The following is a 22,962-nucleotide window of genomic DNA, read 5'->3' on the forward strand; positions in this document are numbered from 1 at the left end:
ATTAGGTGTGTGCATTGTTTTAAAAGGCAGGAGTGATATCGCCCTTTGAAAACTAGTATTGTTTCTGTTGTGCGCTGCACTCTCAGAAGAGCACATGTACCGAGGCACGAGCATCCAGTGTCATTCTTTATGAAAGCTTTGTTTGCGGAGAGAATTCACTCTTCAGGTATAATATTTATAAGTTGAATATTTCCCACAAATAATGTGTGCGAATTAACATGGATTTGGTTAGTGTAATTTCTGAAAGTATTGTCACAGGGGTTTTCTTCATGTTTTCCTGGACGAGTCAATTATCAGGTTGGGGATACCCCTGAAATAAAGGAAATGGTCCCACCTGAGTGAAACACCCCCAACTGAGTGAATAAACGCACCCACTATCCCCTATGAAAAGGCGAAAAATCCACCTTGCGGCGTCTGAACAAAACGTCGCAAGATGGTAAGTCACTTTTCATCTGTACTACATTCTCCACTATGCAACACATGCCGACATGAACACGTGCCTCGGCGTGTAGTCGTAGGTTGTTTACATTATTTTGCGCTTTAGGGGGTATCATACTGTAAAATACATATACTCTTCAAACAAAGAAATGTTACATCAATTTCCAAGGGGATATATTTTACTTTGAAAGGCAGTATCACAAAGAACAATAACAACTACATGGTCTTAGGTCATTAGCGAATCATGTCTCCAATAAGACTGATACCTTGATCACAAAACGAAACGGCAATGGTAATGAACAGCAGGAGGTGGAGTCAGATTGTTAATACCGGGTATGTCCACCATTAGCGTCTATCACTGCCTGACATCTCCTACCCATAGAAGCAATGAGATGTTGCACTGTGCGTTGTGGGATATTCTGCCATTCCTGGTGTAGGACCTGGAACAGTTCTTGGAGTGTTCCTGGAAGTGGAAAACGTTGTCGAACTCGCCTGTCAAGAACATCCCACAAATGTTCAATCGGTGAGGGATCTGGTGATCAGGCAGGCCAGGGTAGCACATTGATGTTGTTTCTTTGCAGGTACTCCTGACACACACGTGCAATATGCGGTCTGGCATTATCATGCTGGAAAATCCCTCAATGACGGTGCAGAAATGGCAAAACATGACGTTGCAAGATCTCATCCCTGTATCGTACGCCTGTCATTGCACCTGCAACTTGCCCTAGATCTGTTCTGCCATTGTGAGTGATACCGGCCCACAACATCACACTTCCGTCTCCAAAACGGTCGGCCTGTTGCACACAGTGAGCAGCGTAACGTTCATTACGCCTCCTGTAAACCCTGGCCCCTCCATCAGCCCTGTTAAGCATGAAACGGGACTCGTCACTGAAGAGAACTGTTCTCCACCATGCACGTGGTCGAACACGATGACGATTACTCCACTGAAGGCGTTCAGCGTAATGACGTGGGGTCAAGACGTTGCGTCTAACAGGTCTACGTGCTCGGATCCCTGCTTCTATCAATCGGTTGCGAACTGTCTGATCGGAGATGCGTCTCAACCCAGGTACGCTGTTTACTGTTTGTGAAGTTCTTCTAAAGCGACCGCGAAGATGCTGAAGTCGGATGTAGCGATCTTGTACAGGGGTGGTATCTCTTGGTCTGCCTGCTGTAGGTCGATCATTAACACTTCTTGTCGTTGAGTACCGCATCCATAGCCTGTTGATGGTTGCGCGGGACACATTCATGGCTGTGGCAACAGTTTGTTGAGTCTGTCCTGCCTCCAGACGGCCTATTGCGTTGTGACGTTGCTCTTGAGTCAGACGTGGCATTATTTCATCAAGCAATACAGACAAACAGGTGAAGTCACACACTGACTGCACGTGCAACGGAGTCAACTTCAGTTGCACGTGCAAACATGGGGCACATGTGGAACATTTTGTCGACCGTGTCTCGTAAGTGATTCGTTTGGGCGACATGTTCACTCTTTTGAGTACTACTGTGCAGGAAATGCCCCGCTTTCTAATTATGCATCATATTTTCAACACTTTATTCACTCACAATAATTTTGGACTGATTTTTCTGATGTAACATTTCTTTTTTGAAGAGTATATAATGTTTTGAGTATTAGGCAACAATGCAGTTCCCCGTGCGCAGCCCGGACTCTACCTTCCGCTCAATTACTACCGCTGTTGCGCGGCCTCTGTCTCGCTACACCGTTACCGTGGCTCACGCCCCAGTGACTCCAACACTCCTCGCCGGTCTTTGGGATACTTACACGTCTTTACGAGTATAATTATAAAACTGGGAACGTGACATATCATCAGCGTTTTTAAACCATATTTTCTCCATATTTGTAAACTTTTGGAAGAGTCCATTTTGTATGGAGGGTAAACATTTCTCGCTTGTTATTTGGTATATTTGGGGTGCACTGTCAAGGTTTAGGATATGTGGTATTCTTATTTCAAATTGAGGCCAGCCATACAATGCTTGAAGAGCGTTTAATCTTCCATTTGGTAGTCTATTTTTGAAGGGGCGTTTTGTGATTCCATGTGAGAGAATGCCTTTAATTTTCTGAGGTAATGTGGAATGCAGATGACAAATGTATGGTTGAAGCATCATTTATTATTTCTGAGTTCTGTTTATTTACAGAATATTCCCTTTGTAAAGCTAGCACCACCAGGTGCACTTGTCAACTTACGTTAATAAAAGGATATTAGAAGACATCCTCCGCAGGCAGTGTTCATTCAAAACAAATTTCTAAAGAGAGAATTGTTTATTATTCCTGAAGTGGAGAAGAAGAGTGTCGACCTATAGAAGTTACTTCACTTTGTTTATGAATGATGGCTACTCAAGACTTCATTTTAGAGGAAGTTGAAGCAGAAATTCATGAACAATTAGTTACTGTAGTAGAGAATATTACCATGAATCAAGAAGTGGAAGAAAGAGAAACGTTTGTTCGCCAGACGAGATGGTTGTTACAAGCCAAAATGACCCGAGCAATTAATAGACTATTATAAGCCATCGGGAAAAGACAACACTGAAGAGCGAAGAAAGAATTGTTGGATTTGCGGGGAGATTGTAAGCAAGTGCAAACCCTACATGATGCATTATATGAGTGTAAAAGTCACAAACTTGCACAACCTGCCAAGTGAGAGTGAACTGTCAGATGACCTATATGACTTTGAAGAGAAACTTGAGGACTATCGTAGAAAAGTAATGGAAACGACTCAAAGTAGGGAAGCCCAACATCACAGGCAGATTTGTACAATTGAAGAAGAAATCAACAATTCTTCAACAAGCATGGATCAGGACGAAGTCTTGAAATCAGGAGAAATGTTTAGGAAGGTTAAAGAAGAGAACAATATTCCTGTTGACGAGAAAGGAAATCCGCCAGAAGGTGCAAAAGGATATCCCAGAGGAAGCAGCCCTCAACAAACTACTGTAGATTCTTGGATCGATGAGCTTGATGAATATTCAGAGACTAAGTTGACTGGATCTTTACACGAAGAGATGATCATTGCACAGGCTTTGTACAGATTGGAGGCAACGTCAAACCTGGATAATTTTTTATCTTCCGGGAGTTTCAAGATAAAAGAATGGATCTCATCAACAGATTAATTACGACATCAGGTGAAAAGTGATACCAAACTTCAGTCTTTGAATGTACCAGATTCCAGTAAGGAGGCGCAGGAAAGTGTAAAAACTTTAGGTGTTGTGGAACTTTTACAGTAACACCTTTCACTTTAGAGTGAAAGAAAAATAATTCTGGAAGAGTTTAAAAGAAGGACAGTTCTTTCCCAGTTAGCCCAGTTATACGATTCCCTTGGTCTGGCAGCTGTCGTTACAGTCCTCACAAGAATTGCCACGTTGAAACTGCGGAAACTGAAAGGTTAAGGTAGGGATGCAGTCTGAGTCCACAACATTGAAACCATTTGTGGGAGTAGGAGTTGTAGAAATACAGTCAGCATGGCCTGTGAAATTGTGGAAGTATGTTCCAACCAAGCTAAACCCAGCTGTTGATTTGAACAGTGGTGTCAAGGTGGGAAAAATAAGGAAAGTTGGTTCAATGATCCAGAATTCCTAAAGTACCCAAATCGGATTGGCCTGAACAATAGGCTGCAGTGAAGATGTTGAGGTGAAAATATTAAAGAAGATATGTACTAATGTACAGAGAGAGAAGTCTGAACCATTCTTGGATTGTCAGAGATTCTCCAGCTGGAGAAAACTCTTACATGTGAAAGCTTATTGTTTTCGCCCTCATTGCAGTGCCGAGAGAATAGGTCAGGGGAAAGAATAAAGCAAGTCCTATTCTGAATTGTCTCCCTTTGAAGATAATAGAGTGATCAGATTTGGAGGTCGACTACGCCACTCACCTCTTACCTTCGAACAGTGTCACCCTGTTTTGTTGCCAGCATCAAACCCCATATCTGTTTTAATTTCAAGCGACACTCATGTAAGACTTTATCATGCTGGAGCAGAGAGAACTTTGTCAGAAACATGGCGTAAATATTTGATCCTTCAAGGCAGAAATTCAGTCAAGACTCTAGTGAGAAACTGTACTGTTTGCCGGAAACTCAGACAACCACCACATGAAACTTTTATGAACGAATTGTCTGCCGAACGTGTCAATTAGGAGATAAACATACTGTGTTTTCAATGTAGAGCTAGGTTACCTGTAGATTTAATCCCGCTAAATTGAATTTGGAACCGAACGCGCATGTAACCTAGCTCTACATTGAAAACACTGTATGTTTATCTCCATTCTACCATGACTAAATAAAACGCGAACTCTTTTGTGTTAGCAAATATACTGAGTGAAGCGGCATGGGTTGAGTTCAGTGTTTTGAGTGGGTTATCGATCTGAATTACGGAATCACCGAACAAAATATGGTGCTGTATATACTCAAGCAGTTTGTTTACAACGTTATACTTCACTCGAACATATGACAGGCATTGAAAGCATATAAGCACGGCAACTTGGTAAGCTAACATGAGGTGGTCATCCCTAAAGAAAACAAAGCAAGCTTTGCAAGGCTTTCGCTCTACATCGCGCATCACCATTATGACGTCATATCGCTCATTGTGACGCAAAAGATATGACGTCACAGTCGTATATAGAAAAGCGCCAAAATTCCAAGCTCTGTGTTGTCTCCAAAACGTAAATTCATTCCCTTTGTTGATTTCTGTCGTGTTTTTCTGCACGAAATGTGCTGCCACACATCCTTTGAATATTGTAGTAACCGCATCTGTGCATTTCGTAACCTGTAATTGTAGATATAATTATTTAAATATGCCTACCGACAGTGACTGAAAATAGTACTATTCTGTGAATATTAGCTTCCGCGGTAATGCGGCCGTCAAACCAGCTGTTTCAATCAGAGGGGGTTTATTGTGATTTAATAGCCTCTGATTGACCAATCAGAATCGAGTAAATTCCAAATTCATGGTAGAATGGTACTGGTGTTGACTTATTTGGTCCTTTCCATCTGCGTTAAGGCCGAAACAAGGCAAAAGAGGCGTGGGGAGCGCCCTTCACCAGTGTTGTGATAAGGGCGATACATTTGGAAGTAGTGGAGAGTTTATCAACAGACTCCTTTCTCCATGCCATGAGGCAGTTTACACGAGTCATGGATGGCCAACTACAGGGATATCTGATACTTGAACTTCTTTTGTGGGAGCAAAGAGAGAGATAAAAAGGTTGTTGACTGAAGACCACCATGAGATCAGTAAGAAACACAGAATGAAATGGATCTTCCCAACTCCACTGAGCCCACAGCAGGGTGGGATTTATGAGAGTATGATCAAACATGCCAAAAGAGCAATTCAAATCAGTGTGGGAAACCAGACTTTGACCTGGAATGAAATAACAAATGTGTTTGCTGAAAAAGTGCACATAAAATCATCCAAATCCAATCGATACATTGTGGTACATTTACCAGTACAACCTGTATTTACATATTGACTTAACGCCTATTTTCGTTTTATGTTATCTTGAATTAAGAAAGTTTGTTAAATGATGAACTTGATTGCTGCGTTTGGCAATTCTAGAGTTTGGTATGATCAGTGGTCTAGTGTGACTGAACAATTGGAATCCGCTTAGGAGGCCGTGTAATTTCTTATAAATCACTTATAACCATTTGTTGTTTTAGATCAGCTGCATTTTTAATACCTTGATATTAATAAATGTGTCGAACTTATCCTCTACTCAATGTTATTACCAAATATCTCATTCTTGACTTTCTATCACATTACACACCACATCACTATTTCTCTGTACAGTGACTGCAGGCGAAAGTAGACCGAATCATACTGAGCTGCAAAGACATGCCTTTGTATTGTTATAAATACATTGTAGATATGATTGAAGCAAGGAAGATGCTTAAATGCAATCAGATTTCAGAAACTTAATAAGCTCGATTGTAGTTTGATATCCTGAAACTCGTATAATTACAAGATGGGTCGATTTAATTGTGCTAATGTTCTTATTTCTCTCTCTTTTTAAAAAGATCATATATGCGTAGTCTGCTAGACATCTTGTGGACATTAATCATCTGCTGTCACCACGAGGCATGGTTCCAGCGTAAGGGCGAGAACGGGCAAGTTAATTAAACGTACTATGGTAACTTGAAACGCAACAATCTCTGATTCACAGCAAATTCCCACCACTTGGGGGCCTAGTTGTAAGTCAAAGCACCATGCGTGTATCTGATCTGTTATCATAAGTATTTAACAAATGCGGTTTGGGGCGTTAACTGGATAATTGAATATGCTTTCTTGAACATATTACATGACATCACATAATTTTGACAGTTGCAGTAACGCACCGTGAGAGATGTTAACCGTGAGAGATGTAAACACTACTTTGAACAGTATTTCAGTTATATCACGTCGAATCAGATTGATGGATAAAAACACGATGCTGTTCAGGCCTTAATAACGGGTGTTCGCGAAAAGTTGAGCGTATCCTCCCACACCGCTGGCACCCGTCGCAAACACATGCAAGGGCAAGTCATTTGTTCACTTAAACAAAACATGGAAACAATGACTCCACTCCTCTCTATTACCGAGCATGTAAAGCACTTTGTCCGTCAAAAACATGGACGTGTGTCAATAATATGTTCCTACAGGTAATACTTGTCATTCATTTGGCAAAATGTATTGACTCAGAGCATTATTGTTAATCAGAACGTTTAGACTCTGACATCGGCATGCAGTTGAACTCATCACCCATCCCATTATTGATAATGCTTCTTGAAGAGCTATGAAAACAGTAGCTGCAATAGCGCATTTTTACACTTTTTCTTTTAATAGGAATTTTAGGCTTCTTTCATAACTCAGGGGGCGGTCGGGTAGCCTAGTGGTTAAAGCGTTCGCTCGTCACGCCGAAGACCCGGGTTCGATTCCCGACATAGGTACAATGTGTGAAGTCCATTTCTGATGTCCCCCGCCGTGATATTGCTGGAATATTGCTAAAAACAGGTCACTCATAACTCAGTTGTAATTGCACGGAATACTACGGAATCCTAGAAGGGACATTTTCGCGTTGTCACCCTTTCAAAAACAAGCAAAACTTGTCAAAATTAACCAAACGTAACACCATGCGACATTTTTCAAGGTCAAAATATGGCTCGTTGTCGCATTGTCGCCCCATCAAAAATGTGTAAAAAGGACGTTAGGTTCAGTTAATGTTACAGGTAGGAAGCGATAACCAAATTTATATCTGCCGTAGAAGTTCAACCTGATACGTCTTGAAAACACAAGTCCGTCCACGGGTCCATAACGTTTTATTGAGCTCGTCTCAAAAGGTGCTTAGTGTTTCACTCCCAGTTCCCAACTGTCCCGCCCGCGCTGGTTTACATGCATAAAGCTTCTAAAACAATGTTGATCATATTCTTAAAAAGGCAATAAAACCAGACCACGTAGTACCTTATACGCAATCCACATTACTCTAGTGCAGTTGTCGTCCGGAAGATCTTACTCTTGGCCGTATAAGACAACTGCCGATTGCACGCCTGACCTGTGACCTCCCATGAGGTGTTTGCCTGAGGGAGAGGGGTTCGGAAATATGTGCTCCTGCCCACCGCCGACACAAACTCTATACTGCATGTGGTATAGAGTATAAAGCACTTGCTATACTGTATACTGCATGTGATACTTATTTACGGAAAAATTTCAACTTTCAGATTTCAAGATTCAAGTTTCAAGTTGCATTTATTTTTTATACAACAGACCGCAGTCATATCACTGGAATATTGCTGAGAACGGCGTTAAACAGCACGTACAATTTGTTCAATGTTAGATGATATGAGACCTGTGAAGATGCGGGGGTAGAATAGGTCTTCAGCAACCCATGCTTGCCGTAAAAGGAGACTAGGTGTGTCGTAAGAGGCGACTGACGGGAACGGATGGTCAGGCTCCCAATTGCGTGGATCGTTGCTCATGATGTCAATCACTGGATTGTCTGGTCCAGACACGATTATTTACAAACCGCAGTCATATAGCTGGAATATTGCTGAGTGCGACGTTAAACAACAAACTACAAACAAACAAAGATCATCAAACCCCAACTGCGATAATGAACTGGAGCTCCGGCCGGGGGGTGGGGGTTCACCAAACACCAAACTTGGCACAGATCTTGAATCACTAAACTTGGCACAGATCTTGAAAACCGTACAATTTTTCTTCCAAGCTTGGCATATGAATAGGTCTGGTGCCTTTTGATAGTTATTTGATTCGATAAAACTAAAATCTTACCATTAACTCAAGGTGTATCGTAATCGGAAAAATACCGGTGCCTATGTAACCGATTGAGCATTGCTTTATTGATACCCTGAATAACTGTTCAGTGCTTCATGACGAAGGTGTTTTACCTCTCTGATGATTAATTGAATAACAACGACAGCGTGGAAACCATAACGATGATAAATAGAAAATATCCTTTCTCTATCGATTCCCTAACAACCCGAGACTTTCTGTCTCAATTTGTCACAATTTTCTAATGTTTTGAACATGCATTTTAACCATATCATTAAAACTATCATTTTACACTGTCAGTAAGCTGTTTCCGGGATCTTTACACACCCTGAGGACAGTCGGGGGTACAACAGATATTTGTTTAAATTAGGGTCGTATCGGAAGTACCCAGATGACTCCCTTGAAATAGGTGAAGTTACTAGTTTGTAGTTTGCAGTCACAGAGGCAATACCCCAAGGATCTCGACAATGTATACACAAAGAAAACAGTTAAGCACACCCTTATATATTTCATTATTGTTTTGTCTCAATATTTGTAACTGTCATGAAAGATATAATTACGGGAAGAATTACGTTTTCTCGAGATGGTGTAATCAGTCATACGTGACGAAAGCTCACGCGCCGTGCATGGTATGCCCGTGCAGCATGCTACCCTCGAGTATCTCTCAAAGCAGTATAACCACATGTTAAAATTGCTTTCTTAAGCTCGGTTTTAAACAGTTATTCCATGTCATTGTGTGACCATGGGAAGAAGGCGATTATCAAACGCCACAAGATGGCAAATAATTGACATGCATAACACAGTAATGTCTTGTAATGACATTGGTCGGAATTTGGGGTATCATCACACTGTCGTAAGCCATTTAGTCCAGAAACATGCTCAGACCGGTGATGTACAGGACCGTCCTAGATCTGGAAGAACTCCTGTGACGACACATCGCGAAGACAGAGACCCTCTCGGGACGTCGAGAATCCTTTATAACAAGTACTTGTCTGATACAGCTGTGGTTGCCTAATCGTCGTTTCAGCACCAGAACCGCCAGGAACTGACTGAAAGCAGCAGGACTGAGGGCTAGACGAGTCATAAAGCGTCCCTGGTTGAGAGATCACCACAAAGCTGCTCGTTTAGCATGGTGTATTGCGAGACAGAACTGGAATCTGAGAACTTGGAGACGAACCTAATGGTCAGACGAAAGTCGCTTTCTGCTCCACGTCACTGAGAACGAGGGTTTGGAGGCACTGGAACACGGCATACACCCCCAGTAACATTTAACCGACTGTTGCATACTGCGGGGGCTCGGTAATGGTTTGGGGGTGTATCTCTCATGATTGCAGGCTGGATTTGGTCACCATAAGGGGTAACTTAACAGGGGCTCTGTACATCCGGGACGTTTTGAGGCCAGTCGTCGTTCCTCATTTTGACAACCACCCTCTTGCTACTCGACCTCAGTACATGGATGACAATGTCAGGACTCATCGTTCGCATGCAGTCGTGGATTACATGAGGGCCAATGCAATAACTACTATACCCTGGCCAGCAATGAGCCCAGATTTGAACCCCCTTGAACATGTTTGGGACATTATGGGGCGGCGATCCTCCTGTACAAGATTTACGCCAAATGGAAGCAGCATTGCATCAGGAGTGGTTGTTGTTGGCCCATCAACAGATCCAACGTCTGCCTGGATGTGTGAGAAGTAGCTGCGTTTTACCCGCTACTGATCTGTTTCACGTGTCATGTCAAGTAGAGACTTTAAGGAACATCAAATGTAACTCGTTCACTTTATCCTGCAGTTCGATACCTTTTTAAGGTATTGTCTAAAGTCAAAAACAGTACCTGTGTTACCATGATGTCAGTAAATTTCAATCACAACTCCACAATATCTTCTTTATTTGTTGTCAAATGTTTGTTATATCCGATGACATTGGTATCGCCCAGCTTCTGTGATCAGTCATCCCATGCCATGATTTTTGCCACTTGTCATGGTTCAGATATAGGGGAGTGCTTAACTTTTTTCGTTGTGTATATTTTGAATTTGGGAAAATGTTCTGCGCACAGCCAGCTGAAATGTTACTGTTTTACTCCATTACTCTTTACAGCCCCTAATGTACTATGGTCGAACATCCCTTTAAACGGGTGTGGACGAACAGAGGATATGTGCGTCGTCAGCTATCGCAATCGGGTGGAGAGACGCACGCTACAAAAAGGCCTTCGCAATGTTAAGCGTTCAGTTAAGGACTTTACACTTCATGGTAAGTTTGCTCACGTGAGGCACTGTATTCATCATCTGATGAACGTCAACAAATACAACTTCAATCCGTATATTGACAGATACATAAATCATAACAAAACAATCCATTAAACATCAAACATTCATTTTTTTAAACGAACTATATCAACGCGGAGAGTCGTGACGTCATCCGTCCCAAACATTCCATTTGGGGTGACATCACTTCGTTTTACAAACACAGAAAATGCGGCTACGGCAATGTCATTCGCTTGAAATAAAAGTTGCACACAGAAACGTTAGAGGTGGAAAGAAATCCAGACCCGGCTGATGCTGAAAATTGGATTGATATTAACGCTCTGTGAACATTGGCTGTGTGTTTGAGTCGGTGTCTAGCCACATTTAAAAAATGACTATTGCCGGATGCGCCACATTTTCAGCTGTGCGCATTTCACCTACTCTAGCCGGTAATTAATTAAACAGATTACCGATACCTTTAAATGAGTGTCCCACATTTTAAATTGAGTAAACGTTCTTAACTGACATTGAGTTAAACCTGTTATTCATAACATATTCAAGTGACGTCCTGTTCACTCCAGGTCAGAACCATGGCAAATGCACAAGTTCAAATAAAGTTCATTGAAAGTGGCAGAGGAGGCGTCATTTTGTACTATGATGGCTTTAAGTTTCCGTGTAAGAGCAGTCGTGGTGAAAGAAGATACTGGTCCTGTATTGTCAAGGAGTGCAATGCAAGGATCACAACTCAGGGTGAGTTGCTTCACGTCACCTCGTGACAAGGTGGATGATGTGTGGCTTGATGCCATTGCTGACTCTCCTGCTGGCCCTAAAGTGACTGCCTTCATGGACTATGTGACAACCAGTTGGGTTCAAGGACAGGCCTTCATCCCAGAGATTTGGAATCACTTCGACAACCAAGGCCACCGTACCAACAATCACCTAGAAGGGTGGCACAACAAGATAAAGAGACTTGTCAAGAAGTGCCACCCGAAGTGCCGATCTACGAGGTAGTGAAGCTCTTTCAGCGCGAGCAGTCACTCACAGAGGTTCCAGTCCTGAGACCCTCTCACCAGTGGTCAGAACCTTCACGAAGAAGGAAGTACAATTCATTACACAATCGTGACCTGTAATGTGACAATGTAATATGACCTGTCATGATATCCATCAATGTAATGTTGAATAAATTATCCCTGTTATGATCTGAATAATAAATGAGAAAACAAAACTTGTTTTGTTAAATACGGTAACCTGTTAGAATCACAAAGCATGTTTTGACAGCATAGCCACGAGAGCCACATTCCACAATCACGCAACCGTAACCATTGCCACGAGAGCCACATCCAATTTTGGCTATCTATTTCCGAAATGTGGCTTCGGCGGCCTGTAACCGTTTGAGTCATACTACGGCAGCTGATGACGGGGATTAACGCCTGAGGCGGCGCGATTGGATTCCCCGAAACAATACACGACAGTTGAGCATCCGCTGTTACAGCTTCGAATGGACGCTTCATTTCGGTGACCCGACATATACATGATCTGTCGAGCCTCAAAGCCTGTATAGCTTGATCTAGTTTAGCTAGGCGAGGTGAAACCTGCAAAACTAGTTTCCCCCATTGAATTTTAATGTTAGACATTGTATGTGGACATAGAGGAACCCCTAAAGTAGTGCTTTACGGGAAATGAACGACAGTCAGCTTGGTAGTGGTAACCAAGGGGATGTCACTGACTACTGTCAATACTTCAGTCAGTCAGTGTGTTTTCATTAGGATGGTTATTGATATCTCCACGCCACGCTGTGAGTATATGTTTACGTATTTTCTGCAAATGTGTGTTGAATGTCCGTCTGATGAAGCCATTTGGTTCATGAAAACAGATTGTCTATCGCCTGCCTGTAAATATGTCAAGGTGAAGCTTTCTGTATATATGTTGTTACTCTCCACCATTGAATTCATACTGTCCCAGACAGAAAAACGAACAGAGTGCAACATACAAAAACCGCAACATCATTTTCATAGCCGTCTCAGTGGGCAAATTTGTAGAAATGAAAAATCTGGTGAATTGCATATATGAAATATATTTGTCTGGTATTGTTGCCTTAGAAGCAGAAACTTACATCTTCTTTGTGTGTTTGTGCACATATTAGGCTAGTTGGGAGGGAACACCAATCCATATGAATGCTACGTACAATAATCCTAGACATCCTCGTATATTCAGAGGTATTTCCATTTTTCTCCTTTATAAAAATTGGTTTTTGAAACTTATAAAAAAATTAACCTTACTAGTTGTAATATATGCAACATTTCTAGCACGTGGAGTTTTTGTTCGATAAATGTTACACGGTAAAGCGATGGGATGAACACTCAGCATCCCAAAGCTTACGGGACATAGCAACAGTATCCATGGGAGACGTGGTTTCGTGACATATGTCGGAATACAGCATTATTACCTTGTGTCTACGTTTATGTACTTACGTGAAAAGGGAAAAGGGTCAATCAATACTTCTGCTGGTGGATTGAAAATCCCCATTGTCATCCTTGCTTTAAACGATTTGTATCATATTTATCTTATATTGTTGCCATGGAGCCTGAACTTGACATTTGTTTGTGTATGTGTAGGTGGCAGGACTTCACGTTAAATTGTGTACATCAGATATCGTCAAAGAATTCAACAACCCAGGCAAGTGTAACTTTCAATTTATATTTGTAGCTTTATTTTCAATTTGTAGGTAGTCTGAGACGTGCATCACTTCGAGCTTTCCTCCCACATTAAGCTGACCCGCCTTGATATAACTGGAATACTGTTAAAAGCGGCGTTAAACCCAACTCACTCACTCACTATTATCAGATTAAAGTAGGAAATGCAGCAAAGAGGGTTTGGGTGATCCTGGCACAGTCAGGCTGGTTAGGCTCATCATCAGCTTAGTGCCCTTGCTCCCTCTTCATTAAATTCTTTGCATAATCTACATTTCAAATTCACATTTTGATGCATTTTGATTACATTTGATCGATCATCGAAAATGAAATATAACGTCGTTTTGTTGCTTTTCAAAACAAAGTTCAGCAAATCTAGGTCACATCGGACTAAAACAAACACTGCGTCTCGTGGGAATGTTATTTTCCAGATAATATTCGACAAAAATCATTCGAACTCGGGTTCAAAATAGATTTGGCTATCCAGGCAAGTTGTTGAGTCATGGCTCACATTGACCCTGAGTGAGTGAGTGAGTGAGTGAGTGAATATTGCTTAACGCCTACATTGACCCTGAGGGCCCGGGACTACAATACATTAGGTAACTATAGTAGGGCCAAGATAATAAGTCCATGCGCAGTTACGAAGAAGAAGAAGAGAAGAAAAATATTTTATTACCGTGTCACTGGATGCATAAAATCAGTAGCATTGCAAATATGGCATGAATTAAAAGTACATCCACCGGCCAGCATTGGCCTACGAGACACGAGTATACGTGTTACATCAATAGTTACAATTTAAAATATACCTCAATGCATTAAAACGGGGTTAATTGGGTAGTGACATGATATTAAGAAAGTGTGTGACAACGACGCATATACATTTTTGTGAGTAAAACTTATTACATATTGAATCATTATTCATTATATAATTAAACTGGTCTGCTGGATTAAGTTGTAGGAAGGAGGGATCTAAACTAGAAAAAGAATTACACAAATTGTGGGTCCGAGTAATGATCACAAGTTAAAAGGAAGTGTATTTCATCCTCAACACAGTTGGCACAAGACTTGCAGAGTCTATTTACTAAAGGTGTTACAGGTTTTGTGTATCTCCCTAGTTCAATCTCTAAAGGCAGGGTTCCACACCGGAATTTACTCAGAATACTTCTTTCATATCTATCAAGTGAAACACTGACATATTTCTCAGTATAAAAATCAGTTTTAAATTATCTATACGTTCTTAGATTATTACCATTTACTACATTTCTATCATTCCATAATTCTACAAGCCAGTTATTATAATCAATACACATTAACCACTGTTTTGCAGAATCAAATTCAGCTGGGGATATGTTTAAAACATTTGACACAGGTAAAGCCCCGATTAAAATATGTGAATATGTAACATTATACCAGGATTTTCTTAACTTGAGCGACCACTTACTCACAGATCTAACAATGATGGATTGCTGTGCTCTTTGTAAACGGCGCCAGAATCTGAGAACCTCAACATGTTGTTTCACGAGAGGGGACGTCCACCCCATATCTCCGCGAACTGCCAGTGTGGGGGCTTTTGACCAACTCCTAGAAAATACCGACAAGCTCTGTTCTGGATGTTGTTGATAAACCTGAATTGTTTGGATCCCCAGATACCAGAACCATAAGACAATATTGGTTGAACAAGATTTGCAGAAGAGAGTGTAAGGATCACAAGAAATGTCAATTCATCCTAGAACAAAAGAACAATTCTCATTTCCATTTCCATCTTCATTCTCATTCTCAACTCATCACCATTAAATAACCTCTTTGGAATTGGAAGCTTGACTGCAAAGGAAAAGTAAACAATCATAAGTTTGCAGTTCAATATGTAAACAAAACAATAACAATGTATGACAATTACTAAAACAACAAAAGTTGACACAAGACATTAAATTGTGACAAAATAATTGCAAGAGCATTTGCACAGAAAGAATGTATACATTAGTGATTGAAAACTGAACACATTATCATTACTTCAGAAAAGTTACAAATACAACAATTTGGGAAATAAAATTGCTACAGAAATATATTGACAATGGAAAAGAAATACAAATGCATGACAACATACCATTTTGGTAGACCCATATTCTTCTCTAACCTTTACTTTTTGCTTTTTTGTCACTGACCTCATGGGTCCTCATTCTCTCCTTCGAGAAACTAAAAAGCATGCATGGCATGCAGCCTAAACAGAGTAACCGTCCTTGGCTAAACTCCTGAAGCATGCATAAAATAATAATCTTGTACATGCTAAATTTGGAATGAAATTTAAACTTTAATAATTTGGAAAAATAAATAGGAATTATTCTAATGATGTTATTTTGACCGTAACACCCCAGCCCCTTAATTGTACCAATACAAATGGGACAATTACGAATAAAGAAAAATACTTATAAATATAATGCGCAAATAAAACAAATGCTTTTAAGATAACAGAGATATACCCAATGAAAAATACCTCTTTTCACTTAGCAAATCGTGTCACAAAAATGTATCAATTCCAGTTCTTTTGATCATAAATGATCGAAACAAATTGTTTAACACTGTATTACAAATTCATTCATTCTTACTCAAATATTAACAGCATTTCAATAAAACACAATGGAATAGACGAAATAGTGAGTGAGTATGGTTCCACGCCGCCCCTAGCAACATTCCAGCAACATCACGGCGGGGGACACCAGAAATGGGCCTCACACAATGTACCCATGTCGGTATTCGAACCCGGGTCCCCAGCGTGACAAGCGAACGCCTGGCTCACCAGGCCACCCGACGGCCCCAAATAGATGAAATAATAAAACTTCAAATCATTTTATCATTGAGTTCATATGCACTTAATGCATCATTGAATTTCACTGTTTATTCATCCGTTTCAAGAACAAAGCACAGTTTTGTTACAGGTCTCTGTAACACGGATGTTTGCGTTTTCACAGTCACAGTCCTGATAAGTCCTTTCTCATTCTCAACTCATCACCAATAAATAACCTCTTTGGAATTGGAAGATTGACTGCAAAGGAAAAGTAAACAGTCATAAGTTTGCAGTTCAATATGTAAAGAAAGCAATAACAATGTATGACAATTACTAAAACAACAAAAGTTGACACAAGACATTAAATTGTGACAAAATAATTGCAAGAGCATTTGCACAGAAAGAATGTATACATTAGTGATTGAAAACTGAACACATTATCATTACTTCAGAAAAGTTACAAATACAACAATTTGGGAAATAAAATTGCTACAGAAATATATTGACAATGGAAAAGAAATACAAATGCATGACAACATACCATTTTGGTAGACCCATATTCTTCTCTAACCTTTACTTTTTGCTTTTTTGTCACTGACCACATGGGTCCTCATTCTCTCCTTCGAGAAACTAAAAAGCATGCATGGCATGCAGCCTAAACAGAGTAACCGTCCTTGGCTAAACTCCTGAAGCATGCATAAAATAATAATCTTGTACATGCTAAATTTGGAATGAAATTTAAACTTTAATAATTTGGAAAAATAAATAGGAATTATTCTAATGATGTTATTTTGACCGTAACACAGAGTATTAAAATCTTCATAAGGTAGACCACCAACTGATTTAAATTTGCATACTATTACCCCAAAAGCACGACTTGCAGATTTTGCTAGTTCATTAACTGTAAAATTAAGATTAAGGTGTTCATGAAACCATAATCCAAGATATTTATAAGCTTCTGTATAATCAATGACATCATCATCCAAATATAATGTTTAATCTGATCTTGAACAGGGAAGTTGACGGAAATGAACAACTTTATTTTTTTTCTGATTAACTTTTAATTGCCATGTCGAACACCAATTTGCCACAAGGAATTGATAGTAGGGGGGGGGGGGGGGGGGGCACGGGTGGCCCAGTCGTCTAAGGCGCCGCGATTCGCTGTGCAGAGTTGCGTCCCCTGGACACGCCAGAAACCTATGATTGTGGGTTCGAATCCCGGTTCACCCCGATTATGTTTCTAGGTTTGTCAGCACCATACCCGTGCTCGTGGGTTTCACCGAAGTGGTAAACGTCTGAGACCTGCATCACTTCGGGCTTTCCTCCCACATTAAGCTGACACGCCGTGATATAACTGGAATAATGTTAAAAGCGGCGTTAAACCCAACTCACTCACTCACTGATAGTAGGGGAGTGAGTGAGTATGGTTTTACAACGCTTTTAGCAATATTCCAGCAATATCACGGCGGGGGACACCAGAAATGGGCTTCACACATTGTACCCATGTCGGGAATCGAACCCGGGTCTTCGGCGTGACGAGCGAACGCTTTAACCACTAGGCTACCCGACCGCCCCTGATAGTAGGAAAATTCCTCGGTAGCTGAGGGGATCCCGTGGATTTGTATCAGATTTTCTAATTGGATTAACACTAAGTTGCCATAAATCGGGGCAAATACAATGTCAAAACAATAGGTAAACAGTTTCCACAAAATATCAATACACTTGTTGTTTTTCAAAGCTTCAGCCGGGAGTAGGTCTGGACCAGCAGCCTGTCCACGTTTAGCAAGTGCTACAGCGCGTTCAACCTCAGCACGCGTTATTGCTGCATCTAGGCCACTAGTGTCAAGTCCTACGTCACGGTTGACCTCGTTATCTAGGTCAGCTTGTTCAGATTCTAAACAATCAGCATAAACATGTTTTGAATACAGAGAACTATAGTCATTTTTCAAACACAACATCTTTATCTGTAATGACAACGTCATCATCAATAATTTCCAATGAAATACTGTTATTTCTATCGTTTGATATGCCTCTTTAGCCGATGGTCTTCCAGAACGAACGTGAGTCTCTATTGTTAAACTTTTCTAGCAGGCGTGCTTGTTCATTACGTTGATAATTTCTTTTACATTTTCTTAAAAGTTTATCAAACTCTTTACGTTCAGCAATGAAACTACCCTTCAGCTGCTTGCGTCTCCGTGTTTTACACTTCAACCAGAGGTGTTCACAGCTGCGCACCTTGTCGCACTGCGTTTGTAGAGTCCAGTAAGGTTTATAGGAAGACCGAGCCCTGGGGTTGCTGACTATCTGACTGCCTGGTAGAGCCACCTTATCCAGCTCGTTGTGCATGAAAGCAAGAAAATCACAAAAGGCAGCATTTATGTCTTTATGAACATTTAACTTTATTTTCTAGATTGTTGACAAGATAATTAATCTTATCAACAGAATTATTATCATTTAAAAAAGTAGTAGTGATTTTATTTTGTATGTACCTTTTTGAGAAAGAGGCTTCGTAGTTCGGAGGGGAGACCTGGGTATTGTCAGTGATCTCAGGAGGGATACCGATCTGCCAGGGGAGGAGGGAGTGGTCAGGGAAGCTGTCGGGATCGTTGCTGCCGTTGATTAAAGATGACATTCTCACCACATTGACATCTGTGAAGCAGTCGAGATCTTCGTGAGATGTGATGACATAGTCCACGACAGAATGCCCATTCTTGATGTATGTAAATTCCTGATGCCCGACTCTGCCGTTGAGAACATACATACTCCCGTCGACTAGGATTTGTTTGTTTGTTTGTTGTTTAACGCCGCACTCGGCAATATTCCAGTTATATGACGGCGGCCTGTAAAATAATCGAGTCTTGACCAGTCAATCCAGTGATTGGCATCATGAGCATCGACCCACGCAATTGGGATACGATGACATGTATCAACCAAGTCAGCGAGCCTTACCACCCGATCCCGTTAGCCGCCTCTTACGACAAGCATTGTCGCCTTTTATGTCAAGTATGGGTTGCTGAAGACCTATTCTACCCCGGAATCTTCACGGGTCCGTTAAATAAATCTCCATATGCATTTTAAACCGAATCGAATGTACTTCTATCTGGTATTTCGTCAGCTCCCTGAACATAATCACTTTCATCCCCCATCCTAGAGTTGAAGTCTCCACATATACATAGAAGACCTTCATTCGGGTACCTATATATCTGCAAATAACACACACATAGCTGGATTTTGAAGCCAGGCTTCATTCGAGAAACTAACTTTAACCAGAGGATGTCCTCCTTGCTGTTATCAATTATATCAACTTTATATGTTTGTAGCAGACTGTTCTTTACAAAAGGTCCTACCCCACCGGATCCCCTTTTAGCTCGTTTATTCATATATGTCCTATTATTTCCATACCAAGAGTATCCCTCCAAGTTAATAACAGTTCCTAGTTCAAAAGTTTCACAAACACCGAAAACGTCACAGCTGAAAGATTTTACAACTGACTCTTTAGATTGAAAGTTTTCAGAGTCCCTCTAACCCCAACCTCCGGTATTCCAGAATCCAAGCCGTAAGAAGTCCTATGCCTTATTTTTTGCAGCCACTGATCTCTTTCCGTGAAACTGATACATGTCAGATTTACTGACCTCTTTAAGTAATGTATGGATATTTTCCCTGGACACTAATTCTTCTTGTGACAGGGGGGTGGGGTTTAATCATAAAAGAGAGAGATTTTATTCTTCCAGTCGCATTTCAAATTATACATATGGACGGAATGTTGAAATTTTCTCACTATCTACCTAAATATAATTTAACAGTACAGATATATGTGCTTTTATAACAATCCACGTATTTCTGCGTAAAAAGGAATTTGATTGAATTATTGCCCTATTTGGCCATTGGATCCCCCGCCCCAGGCCAAGTTATCAAAACAAATAGCAAATAACACCGGTCAATAGCGCCGAGTAGTACGTACTTCATAAAAAGCAATGGTGTTTTCCTAAAAACAACGCTTATATCAATGCAATGGTAATACTACCGGATGTCCATTATGTAATATCTAGTTTTGGGATGACATATTGTTCCGTAATGGGGACATAGATAGTTGATTGGTTTTATATTCAAGTTGGTATTTCCGCTATTCAAAGTGTTCAGTGAGGCCGTCTTATCAACAGTCATTTCTGAGACATAAATGCAAAGTATAATTACCGTATTCGACGTAATAAGCGCCCCGCTCTAATAAACGCCCACGGCGATATTTGCTAATATATTGGCTTGTGAACAATCCCAGTTAGCACCCCTTCCGATTGATTAATGTACACAACACTTATTTATTCGCGTATAATACGCACTCGTGCGTTATATGCACACTTAATTATGGGCATTTAAATTCGGGAAATATATATCTGTCGTACATAAACATTTCAGGCTGTCAGCATAAACCACGAAATATATTTTTTAACTCAACTTTTTTTTTCACCAAAATAATATTCTTATTTTGAGAGCGCCCTGGGCGCTTATTACGTCGAATACGGACATTAAGTCTACGCTCATTTTTTTTGCATTTATAATTAACTCTAACGTTAATTTCAAGATTTACAGTGCATACTATTCTAAAGAAGTTAAAGAACACCCGATTCCTTCATATGACTATGGTTAGTCATAAGAGGAAGCAATAGAGCGAGAAAGCGATAAAGCGAGAAAGCGATAGAGCGAGAAAGCGATAGAGCGAGAAAGCAATAAAGCGAAAAAGCGAGAAAGCGATAGAGCGATAAAGCGATAAAGCGATAGAGCGATAAAGCGATAAAGCGAGAAAGCGATAGAGCGAGAAAGCGATAGAGCGTGAAAGCGATAGAGCAAGAAAGCGATAAAGTGAGAAAGCGATAGAGCGAGAAAGCGATATTTCCCATAATGCCGTACATTAAAACGGTTTTTGCTAACATTTAGTGACCCATTCCTGTAATTCTCACCGCTATTTTGCCTCTTATGATTCCGCCAGGAGAGACTAGATATCCAATTATAGTATAGGCTCAGGCAGGAATACACATATTTATGTAGCAATTCTCTATCCATTTAAACTGAATGGTAAACAATTGTGAAGCCCATTTCTGGTGTTCCCCGTGATATTACTGGATTATTGTTAAAAGCGACGTGAAACCATTCTCACTCACTCACTCACTCACAGCGGTGTTAATCAAATTACTATACGCAAGTACATATATTTGTAGATTTGCACAAGACAAGAAACACAATTCAAGTTAAACAAACATCAATTGTCAAAAAGAACATTTACAGACAACCTTATGACACACTGTAACATCATATACTACCGAAAACAAGTTATAGAACACTCACAATTATAAGATTGAATTTCGCAAAACAATCAGCCATGACTAGTTAACCATAGTCTTCTTAACTTATATATATTGTATATATTTAGATTTTAACCTGATTTATTTAGAGCGTATTGCCATGATCTGCCACAAGCTTTCGGCGTGATGGTCACATACAACTGAATTAGGCCACAAATAAATCAATTACATTTGACGCCAAAATCGGTGGATTGTTTTAAAATCATCTACGTTTCTACAGTTAAATTATGTTTCAAGTAAATAGTGAGAAAAGTTCAACATTACCTCCAAATTGCAGCAGATATCACATGCGGTCCCTACAGTGGTCAAGAGGGGATATTGCTTGCGATAGAGCGATAAAGCGATAGACCGAGAAAGCGATAGAGGGAGAAAGCGGGAAGCGATGTCCCCTCTCGGCCACCATACGAAATCACCTGGTTTACGCGATTACAGAGCACGTTTTGATCCTCCTTTTCTCGTTTATCCACAGATAGATTTCTCATGATGACAGATTTATCCAATCTGTTTCACGAGGCATTGATCTTATTTTGCCTTTAATTTCGCACACTTTTTTTGACAATGATTCGTGGTTATTTTCACATTTTTGTCAGTTTTAGTTCACACGTTGCGTTAAGTTTTGCAATCTTTGCAGTTAAAATTTTAACCTGTTCGTCGAATTCACGTCTTATTTCAGCTGTTCTGCTTTTAGTATGCAGTTCAGACTTACTGTCAAGCGAGCTTCTAAGACTTGAAATTGCGCCTTAAATGACTTTTCCATCATTTTTTCCCCTTCTACAAGTTCGGCGTTAGATTGAAGAATAGCACCCAATCCAGGGGTGTCACAGGGCGAAGTCGGGACTGAAGACTTACGTTTTTCTGATGCGCTTGCCTAAGAAGAGTCCGTGTCACACTGGTGAACATTTTTGTTTTGTTGGCTTAAAACAGCGTCAGCATACCCATTTGAACCCCGGAGTACATCGCTGGCGATATTTACCGATGTGTCCATATCCACACTTAATGACTCAACCAGTTGTGGTTCAGTTTTCAAATTTCTAAGTTCGTTGGAATTTAACGCTCTTTATACAGTAATTAGACTCAAAATTAAATGTTTGGCCTTCAGTTACGACAATAGGACTGAATGAGGCCGCGGTACTCAAGGTGTTGTTGGTGTTTTCACAATATATAAGTTTATGTAGACAAACACATGGCCACGAAGG

General features: G+C 40.5%; 1 protein-coding gene across 1 annotated transcript; it reads right to left on the bottom strand.

Moving 5' to 3' along the window:
• Positions 1–793: 793 nt before the first annotated feature.
• LOC139479637 (uncharacterized) lies at positions 794–1,769 on the bottom strand. Its single transcript, XM_071262478.1, has 2 exons — positions 1,193–1,769; positions 794–930 (listed from the first exon to the last, which is right to left on the bottom strand). Exons 1-2 carry the CDS (start codon positions 1,767–1,769, stop codon positions 794–796), a joined length of 714 nt encoding a protein of 237 aa, XP_071118579.1.
• Positions 1,770–22,962: the final 21,193 nt, after the last annotated feature.

The sequence above is a fragment of the Haliotis cracherodii genome, unplaced genomic scaffold (assembly GCF_022045235.1).
Source record: "Haliotis cracherodii isolate W230 unplaced genomic scaffold, xgHalCrac1.p SCAF_4, whole genome shotgun sequence".
In the NCBI taxonomy this organism is placed as follows: domain Eukaryota; kingdom Metazoa; phylum Mollusca; class Gastropoda; order Lepetellida; family Haliotidae; genus Haliotis; species Haliotis cracherodii.